This window comes from Amia ocellicauda, chromosome 7 (assembly GCF_036373705.1).
Source record: "Amia ocellicauda isolate fAmiCal2 chromosome 7, fAmiCal2.hap1, whole genome shotgun sequence".
Taxonomy (NCBI): Eukaryota; Metazoa; Chordata; class Actinopteri; order Amiiformes; family Amiidae; genus Amia; species Amia ocellicauda.
In genome coordinates, this window is record NC_089856.1 from 25,681,010 (window position 1) to 25,690,859 (window position 9,850).

Consider the following 9,850-nt stretch of genomic DNA (forward strand, 5'->3'; position numbering starts at 1 on the left):
TGTGTGTGTATGTGTGTAAAAATGTAAGGGTAAAATGTATTACAATTTAAAATATTCAACGTTGTTCTTAAGTGCTATAGTTGCTTTTAGTATTTTTTTTCTTTCATCCCTTTTGTAACGGTTGGGAGTTAAAGCATGAGACGTCTCAACAGAGAAGGGAGAACAAATCGGTGACAAAGAAGGCTTTCCGTGTCATCAACGTCGTTTAGACAACAAGCAAGAATTCTTCAGATAATAACTCCCACTTCAAAGACTCCTCGGTTCAATTGAGACCGAACCATCCTTTTTATTCATCCACAAGGGCTGGCACTAAAGAGGAATCAACTGTTTGGTTATTTTTTCGCCATGTTTATTTTTGTCCTATTCATTAGGGTACTTGGATAAAATAAACAACAAGACAATTACTTAAAGACAAACTCGAAACCTATCTTTCCAGAAAGTCCGTATTCACCCACCCCTCGCCATATATCAGACCCCCATTCTTTCCAATAATGCTATTTAAATCATAATAACAGTTCATTATTTAAATCTTTGGTGTAAAAGAACATTTGATACCTGCTTTTATTTTAAATAAAATAGATAGTTTGGAGGTAGAAATTTAACAGATTCAAATAAACGGTATATATAGTTGTATATTTCATTCAGCTTTCCATTTCATTGAAATTTTATATAGGCCTATATATATGTATGTGTGTGTGTGTGTGTGTGTGTGTGTGTGTGTAATGAATGAATTAATTAATGTATGTTTTATTTGTTTGTTTATATTACTGGGTTATTTTGATCGGTATTTGTGTTTAAAAGGAAAGTTGGTGCAAAAGCATGTTGAACTAGTGCATCCAATGAAGTGTTCTGCCCTAGACGGTTTGCTATGCTCTATCCATTACCATAGAGATCCCAATATGCCTTGATGAAGTGCCATAAAACTTAATTTTTTCAACTTCAATAAACAGGCGCTCTTTGACAATCCAAATTAAGAATGAACTTTCTCACTATATTTGCTTAAATGCATTTCGGTTCCTTTACAATGCTTCACTCAGCTCAAAATGTTTCCTTGATTCCAGCAGAAAGCAAAAACAAATGTTAACTGACGCTTCAATTTGAGCGACTCTTTACATAGTGATATTGTTATCAGTGTGTAGTATGGTCTGGAACAATAACGTATTTGCATGCACTTTATTAATTTAATTTATTTTCCAGTATTGCTTTGTTGAGAGGAAATTTAGTAAAGACATTTATACAATTTGAAACCAAAATATATACTTATAACACAATAGGAAAGGATAAATAAATAAGTACATACATACATACATACATACATATATACATATCGACTGACTCTAATCTTGAGCCTTCACTGTTTTAGTTTGACTCGCCTATTGCCATAGAAATCTTAACTCACCATGAAGATTCACCGTTGTGAAGAAAATACTTCTTTGTAAAAAAAAAAAAAAAAAAATCTTTGAAGTCTGGATGAGAATATTCAAGCTTTTCAGCTGTCGCTGCCTAGATTACCTTGAGATCAAATGGAGAGTTCCATGACAAAAAATGAAAATTTAAGATAAAAACTTCACATTATTTGCAATTGTGTTCAACATTATAATAAGTTAAATATATTTTTAAGATATATTGTTTGAAATAAGTTATTAATGCAGGAACCAGAAAGTTTGCTCGTTTGGAGATTTCTCTGTTCTGCTTGTGAAATATCGTTTAACTTGAATATACGCCACTGTGGTTATGTATATTTTGCAAAAAGAGCTTGGACGCCAGCTGATAAAAATACACCACACAAATGAAAGTACCGACATTCTTACTTTAACCAAAATATTTATCATTCTAGCCCAAAATAAGATCACAATTAGGTTGTTTTCTTTTATCAAGTCATACGTGGGAAATTATTCACTGAATTGTGCTTTTTTGTTTATTTTGTTTTTAATGTTTCCAAACCAAGGAAATGTAGTGTAGACCTACATAAAATCACCTGTTCTGTGTTCATTTTGGTAAAGATGCAGATGTGGATGTGATGAATGTGTGTAAAATTCCTCGAGTATAGGTAACATTGATGGACTATTGCATTAATTGACATTAGAAATATACAACTTTGCCATGTTTTTTTATTACAAATATTTTATTTAACATGACACGTCTTGTGCGTTTTTACAATACTATCACTATAATACACGATTTTTAAAAATACTGACAAAATACAAAGGCAGTCTGCAACACATTTCGGAGATTCCTAGTTAACAATCTGAGTTGACATTGTCGCAAATTATTGGTTTCTTAACACATATCTTCTAAATAACACAAAATGCCCACATCTACTGAAAATACCTTTTGACTTCCAAAATGTATGTGTGTAATGGCAGTATTGCAATGTCAAAAACCTCACGATAATACTTAGTCGGCATTAAATATATGGACACATTTTGGTCTAACTGCATATACAAATGGAAAACTTTTTTTGTGACACTGTTAAATCATTTGAGTTTTATTTTTTATACAAACCAGTAGCAAACGATAAAAATATTTCCCCCAAAAAAGACTGAAAAGGCATCACTTTACAAAATCGTTATTAACACTTACACATGAAAACATCACCATTTACAAATGTACAATATTGTCTATTAAAACACTTTGGTTCGATAATACAAAAATGTGTTCATGTCAACTTTAAAAATAAATTATGGACATAAAGAAAGCGAACACATAATTTACATAAAAAATCGCGAAAATACGTATGGTAACTCGATAAAAAATAACAGGCGCTGCAATAATTTTCCAGCATATATTAGTCCATATAAGATTTGCCAAAAGAAACAACAACAACTGCTGTATAGCAGTGGTTTAGTATGTGCCAGTGCATTACATCATATAGGCTATTATATGAAAGCAGAGTGGTTCACTGTTTTGGCCAACGTTCTTCCCATTTGGACATTGTTTTAACATCCTGTGGATATTTTCTAATGTTAGTCTCTGTTTAAAACGTGTCCCCATGTTCGGGGTTCCTGTAAGGAGGCCCGTCCGCAGAATCAGGCGAGGACGAGTTGCTGGGAGGTGTAGGGATGCCGCTTGCCCCAGAACTGTGACACACATACCACTCGCTTAAATTGGCAGCTTGGGAAGATGAGAGAGGCTCGGAGTGCGAGGAGGAAGCTGGGTCTCGACCCGAGTCCGAAGATGGGGAGACGAGAGAAGGAGTTGAGGATTCGTAGCCAGAACTCGGAGGTGGAGACTTGCAGTGCACCTTCATGTGTTTCCTTAAAGAGCTGGGGTGCGTGTACGATTTATCACAGCCTCTCACTTTGCAGTTGTACGGCTTATCACTGGTGTGCACGTGGGAGTGCTTCTTTCTGTCACTGCTGTTAGCAAAGCGTCGATCACAGCCGTCAAATTCGCATTTAAACGGCTTTTCACCTAAAGGAAACAAAGAAACAAGGGCATTTTTAAAATGGCACCACTTGCAATGACTGCTTGCACTGTTTTTGTGTAGACGAAGATTAGGTCTAAACTTTCATATCATAATCAAGCATACACACATACACACAAACATACAAATATGCATACATACATACCTCTGCAAGGGGAAACAACTAATAAACACACAAAAAACAATGCATTGCTGTCGAGTCAGGAGACATTAGCAACAGCTTACGGTTTTTTTTATTCTCTCTCGAGCATCTTTGAATATTTCTATTGGAATGCGCCATGGCTTGGAAAGCAAAAGGGTTAACGCTAATTATGCTTCTGATAGAGCAGCAGCAAAGACTTGACCATATCTACAGAGGCCTTGAGGCTGCCCCTGTAGCATGTGCTCAGTTATTTTGATTCTGTCACGCGTTTTGTAAAACGTAATTGGAACAAGATTGTAATCATATTTAGACATTTAAACAAGCCGACTACGTGCATTGAAAAAGAGTGCGATTTGATATTTTTTCATTCCAACATTAAAAAGAATCATTGCAAAATAGTACATATAACTTTTTAATTTTAACACATAATTTCAATTGACAAGTTCAGCAAATAAATATAATAATAATAATAATAATAATAATAATAATAATAATAATAATAATTATTATTATTATTATTATTATTATTATTATTATTAATAATAATAAACTTGTAGAATTAGATGCAAAACATTGACAGAATGATAACATTAGAAACGTTATGTAACAACAAATTTAGAAGTTTAGCATTTTCACCGTTAGCCTTAAAATATTATGAAAACTTCTACCAAAATACTGTTAATTAACAATATTATTATTGTTATTATTGTTGTTGTTGGTGCTGCTGTTACCACCGAAGTAACAACCGAATAATAATAATAATAATAATAATAATAATAATAATAATAATAATAATACAAGTCTATGATTGTTGATCTCCCCATAGACCCCCATTTTATGTTGAAGAATTTAGAGTTAAGTGTATGAACCAAGACTACAACACGCATACTTCAATCCTGGGTGTTTTACATTAACAAACATGCCCTTTTCTAAACACATCAGTACCTGAAGACATTAGCATTAATCAGGAAGCGCATCTCAAAATATTCAATACTGCTGTCTAATTACAGTTGCACGTTAAGGAACAATTTGACCTTCAGCTGTTGGGTTGAGACAGCCAATCAAGGATATTAGTGTACTACAAGCAAGTAGTAAGTAGGAGACCCCTGGGAAACCCATACCCATAAACACAGAGATTGTGCAGGGTCTGTAGAGTGTGGTAACTACGAGCAAAAGCAGTTTTCCTATTCCCGAGAGTTTAGAGAAACATTCCCGCTAGAAATCACTTCTAATGTTTACTCCTTTCATTTTTTAACACAGTGGGAGCAAAAAAATCGTTGCATTTTTGGACAACTGTATTAAAACGATCTGCTTTATTTACGTCTAAATGTGGCTTTGAGAGAAAAAAATACATATTGGGCCTACGTATTCAGAAACAGAGTAACAGTCGCCATTTTTCAAACACTTGTGAAACATGAAACCTGTTCAATTTAATTTAATTTCAGAATGTATTTTAGACGATGAAAGTATTATTAGCAGAACTGATAAGCTAATAAGCAACAGCAACAGGCTGTGTAAACGGGAAACTTTGTTAGGCTATGAGTCCCCTAACATGGTTATTCCTCTCGTTTACATACGCACCGTCTTGTGTTGTCTTTCAGAATGAACTGCTTGTTGCCCCAATAATATTTAATTCAATTTAAAATGTTAATATGATGCTCTCTCTCTCTCTCTCTCTCTCTCTCTCTCTCTCTCTCTCTCTCTATACCAAACACACACACATGTGATCGATAGAAGCACATATATATCAGAATGTCAACTATAAACCATGTCCCCATTTAAAAACATAATCTGACCGATAATATACAGTGAGCCTATCGTTATTTAAGGTTTGTGTGACCTGACTTATTAAAATATTATTATGTTAAATTCAGATTTTCTATATAATTTAATTATGTATATATGTGTGTATCTATTAAATACAACCATTGCTTACTTATATGCAACGCCATAATTTATGTTTGAGTATTGTGTTTAATTATGCATGTCATATTAAAGTAATCATATATTACATTGATTTTATATTTAATCGGACTAAATGTTGAATTGTTTAAACAATAACAAATACACAAAAGACAACAACAAAACTCTTGTGCACAGAACCATTTGTGTTATTCTAAGCTGCGATACAAAGCTAAATCGAGTAGCTTACTGCCTTTTATATTTTCACTCCACAAATAGATGGATATAAAACAATCAGCAATTTACTTATTGGTGATTATAAATATTAATTCCTTTACACAAGAGAGTTAAGGTGTACAACGTATGTAGGCCCACCTTAATAACACTTATTAAAAGAAATACCGATTAGTTCCGCAACGCAACGACCAGATTCCCGGGAACTATTCCTTGCGGGCAAAGAAAACAAATTAGGAGACCTAGCAGGTCATTACCTCGTCGAAATGAATTGGATTGCTGAAAGCGTCAGTCATGGGAAAGAAGGAGTGCAAAAAAGTAAGATCAAAATCCTGGTCATTTATTTAGCTTTTTTGCTTTTGTTCTCAACCATTGTTGGGAGGCAGGCAGCTACTCCAGGCCTCACTCTCTAATGTTGTCGAATAAACATGTAGACTACAAAGCGTTGCTGATTAACTACTGTCTATCGTTTCACATGATATTCTGAAGTCCTCAAGTATTATGTCCTTCATTATAGACCGTTCTGGTCGCTATCATCGATTTTCGGCAATTTGTGGAATGCAATCAATTTCTAATGCTACCATTCCGGCAGTGTTTCATGTCTAACTTCTAAAAGTTGATTTGTAGTAATAATAATAATAATGATAATAATATTATCAGATATTTTTTTAAAAAAGGGAGACAAGTTCAGTTTAAACTGCATGTAAATATGTGCTGTCTCTGTATGGAATGTGTTTTAAAATAGTGTGGGCTACTTTCTTTCTTTGAGCAATAAAGGTTTTGTATGAACCCTTGCTAGTTTTTCCGGGCCCTACATTTATGAGACGACTAAAGTTTTTCTTGAGTAGGCTACACCCCCCCCCCCCCCCCACCCAAAATTTTACATTAGTGAGATAGCATTGCTTTAATACAATTGTGCTAGACTTAACACAGAAATAATAATCATACAACACTTGTTGCCTTTTTGTAGCATTCCTTACGACTTTTAATATCAATCCAATGCGCTTTGAGACGTAGTTTTTAAAGACTAACAAACAAGAAAATCCGAAATGTTATTACAGTTTGCTTAAAATTTACTGACCTGTGTGCGTCCTTTTGTGAATCTTAAGGTTTTCAGATCTTGCAAAAACTTTACCACAGCCAGGGAACGGACATGGAAACGGTTTCTCGCCTGTGTGCACTCGGATGTGATTTACCAGTTTGTACTTGGCTTTAAACGGCTTTCCTTCTCGGGGACACTCTTCCCAGAAACAAATATGATTAGCCTGCTCCGGTCCTCCGACGTGTTCCACTGTGACATGCGTTACCAGTTCATGCATGGTGCTGTAAGTTTTGGAGCAAAGTTTTTTTGCGGCGTGTTCCGGGTCCATCCATTTGCAGATAAGTTCTTGCTTGATCGGCTGCCTCATGTAACGAAAAAACGCACCGGGACCGTGGTGGTGAGCATTGAGATTCATGTTCAGATTTATACCGCCGTAGCCGTGCAGAGGTGAGGCAGTAAACGGATCAGCCCTAGAACCTGCCACTTGACTCAAGTGATCAGACCTAACGTACATTTCTCCAGGTATTCCTAACCTTATTTGTCCATTCAGAGCTTGGCCACCTGGAGCTCCGTTAGAAGGTTGTTCGTGATGGAGTCCAGGGAAGAGGGTATGGTTTCCAGCTTCGGGGTGATGACCATAGTGTCCAGGGTAGCTACCTGTTGTTGAGACAAACATTCCGTGGTGAGAACCTGTACCAGGAGACTGATCAGTAAGCCCTGGCATGGCTGGAGCTGTCAGATCTCTGCGAATGAGGAAATCCCTACCTGCAGACAATGCCTGGGCCGTGTGAGACATAGAATATGGCACCGCGGCAGTCTGCACTGGGCCAAAAGCTCCCGTTTGACTGGAGACAACTTCACTGTGGCCTGCCATATGATGATTATGGTGGTGATGGTGGTGGGGATAATGATGGGCTGGGCTGAGTTTGAGGGCCGCGGAGTGCCCCATGTGTTCTGGCCCGAATGGACTTGGCCCCAGGCGGGGTTCTGAAGTAATCTCCCCAGGGTGCGTGTGAGCCATTGAGTGAGGATGGCTGCTGAACCCCGGGAAGCCTGTCATGCTCTGAGGGGTATGGTGATGATGGTGATGGTGGTGAGCCCCTGCCAAGTCAACTAATCTCAACGCCGTGTTCCGTTTGGAAAACGCAGGGTCCATCATTGGACTTCCCAAAGCATCCACGCTCATTACTCCTAATTTTAGAACAACTTGACAGCAGGCAAAATAATAACGATTATGATAAATATGGTTAATAATGAGAAAATAAAAATATATACATATACAGAAAGGAAAAAAAAAAGTTTCTAAAGTTTAGATTCTATCTCAGTGCCTACGTGGAATTCCATTCGGTTGAGAGGCAGCAGCAGGACGCTTTGAGATACTGAATAGAGATTCATGGTCGGCGCTGCAGCCCGTGGAGCTAAACAATCAGGGAGCGTTCTAATTGGTCAACGCTCAATGATTGACGTCACTTGTGACAGTTTCCAATGTGAAGAAAAATGTTTTAGTGACAGCAAGCGGCCAAAGCGCCTGCGCCGAGCCTTAGGCTGCACAAGAAAAGTGTTGCTGTTTGTTTTTTTTTTTTTTTTTTTTTGTTTTTGTTATGCAAAGGGTTTTTGTGGGTTTAACTCCAGAACTGCACACGTTTCTTTTCCTTTCCCGTACTAGTATCATAGCATCGTATAAACACATTTTAAGTCTGCTTGAGTTACATATCACTTGCTAAAATTAGAATAAAGCGCTAAATGGCAAAACTGTGAAAGCGTATAAAAACTGATTTTTTTACAGTTTTATGTGCATGATTTTTGAAATCGTTAAACACACACAAAGACACACACAGGTTAATTTGTTAGTGACATGAAAGTGATAGACTTACAAATTAATGTACATATAGGTTACATTAAATTTATAATCTGTATAATTATACAACTTGCATTTCAAAGGTTATTATTATTATTATTGTTGTTGTTGTTGTTGTTGTTGTTGTTTGTATTGCAATAGACTAAAGCAGTGAATGGTAATGCCTTAGGGAAATATCAGATATATAAGCAGGGTATTTTGGAAATGTAAACCAGAGCCATGTTTATTTTTTAAAGCAATATAGTCAGCTACGGTACAGAAGCCAATATGATAACCCCCTAAAGTCCCCCACAACACGCCTCTTCCACCTCACGGCAGTTCCCTGAACCTTTTACTTCGTCATGGGATCTGTTTCTCCATATTTGTGAATAGAGAAAACGTCGGCTATTATCCCGGGAAGGAGAAATGTAAGGGACCTGTTGTTATGATCCAGGGTAATTTTGTCCACGAGCCCTGTCTGTTTCAGGCCCGATGTCTGAACGGATCAAGAGCACAGGAGGAGGCGCCTAATGAAGGAGTAAGAGGAGGAGTTAGCATGAAGGGAAAGTAAACTAAAACACCACCCTTGATACCAAATAAAACAGAAACATGTTATAATTTAAAAAACAAAAACAAAACAAAAAAATGTTTTATAACAGAAGTTTCAACAGGAGCTCCGTAAATAGAACTTTCACAATCCCACTCTACGTTTTTCAAAGTTCATATGATATTTTTCTTGAAACGTTTGGAATTAAAAAATACTACTTTCAAATATTTTTAATTCAAGATACGATTTACAAACCCTTATTTAAACGAGCCGTACACGTACCCTGGTGTGGGTTGATGCTATACGATTTTTTTTTTTTTCAGGTAAGCCCAAGGTCTTTACACATTTTCAGATACATGTCTTATGAAAAATAATCGGTAAAAGCAAAATCAATTCCTCCAGAATTAAGTTACTCGAGCTAATTGCCTTTCATGCATTACTTCACGTACTTCTTGAAGGTTCTGTTTTGAGATCAAAAGATAATATTTAATACAATTGTCGCTTATACTTCAATAGTTAGATAAATCTATATATTAAAGTGCAATTGCGTTACATGTGTAAACGTGTGACAATAGCCAATGTCCCCATCTAACCTATAACACGTAGAACCACCTTCTATTTCAATGATTACACCTTTGCTTCAATAAGGTTACAGTAGCATGGTCATATTGATGTCTCATCTAGGAGTTGGTGATTTTTTAATCGAATTCACCGAAGCC

At 36.3% G+C, this 9,850-nt stretch overlaps 1 protein-coding gene across 1 annotated transcript; it reads right to left on the minus strand.

The window, feature by feature from the left end:
* Positions 1 to 2,094: 2,094 nt before the first annotated feature.
* On the minus strand, positions 2,095 to 8,443 carry zic4 (zic family member 4). The gene is made up of 2 exons (XM_066708887.1): positions 6,787 to 8,443; positions 2,095 to 3,414 (listed from the first exon to the last, which is right to left on the minus strand). The coding sequence occupies exons 1-2, from the start codon at positions 7,931 to 7,933 to the stop codon at positions 2,978 to 2,980; spliced, it is 1,584 nt and encodes a 527-aa protein (XP_066564984.1). The 5' UTR covers positions 7,934 to 8,443; the 3' UTR covers positions 2,095 to 2,977.
* Between the last annotated feature and the right edge of the window lie 1,407 nt (positions 8,444 to 9,850).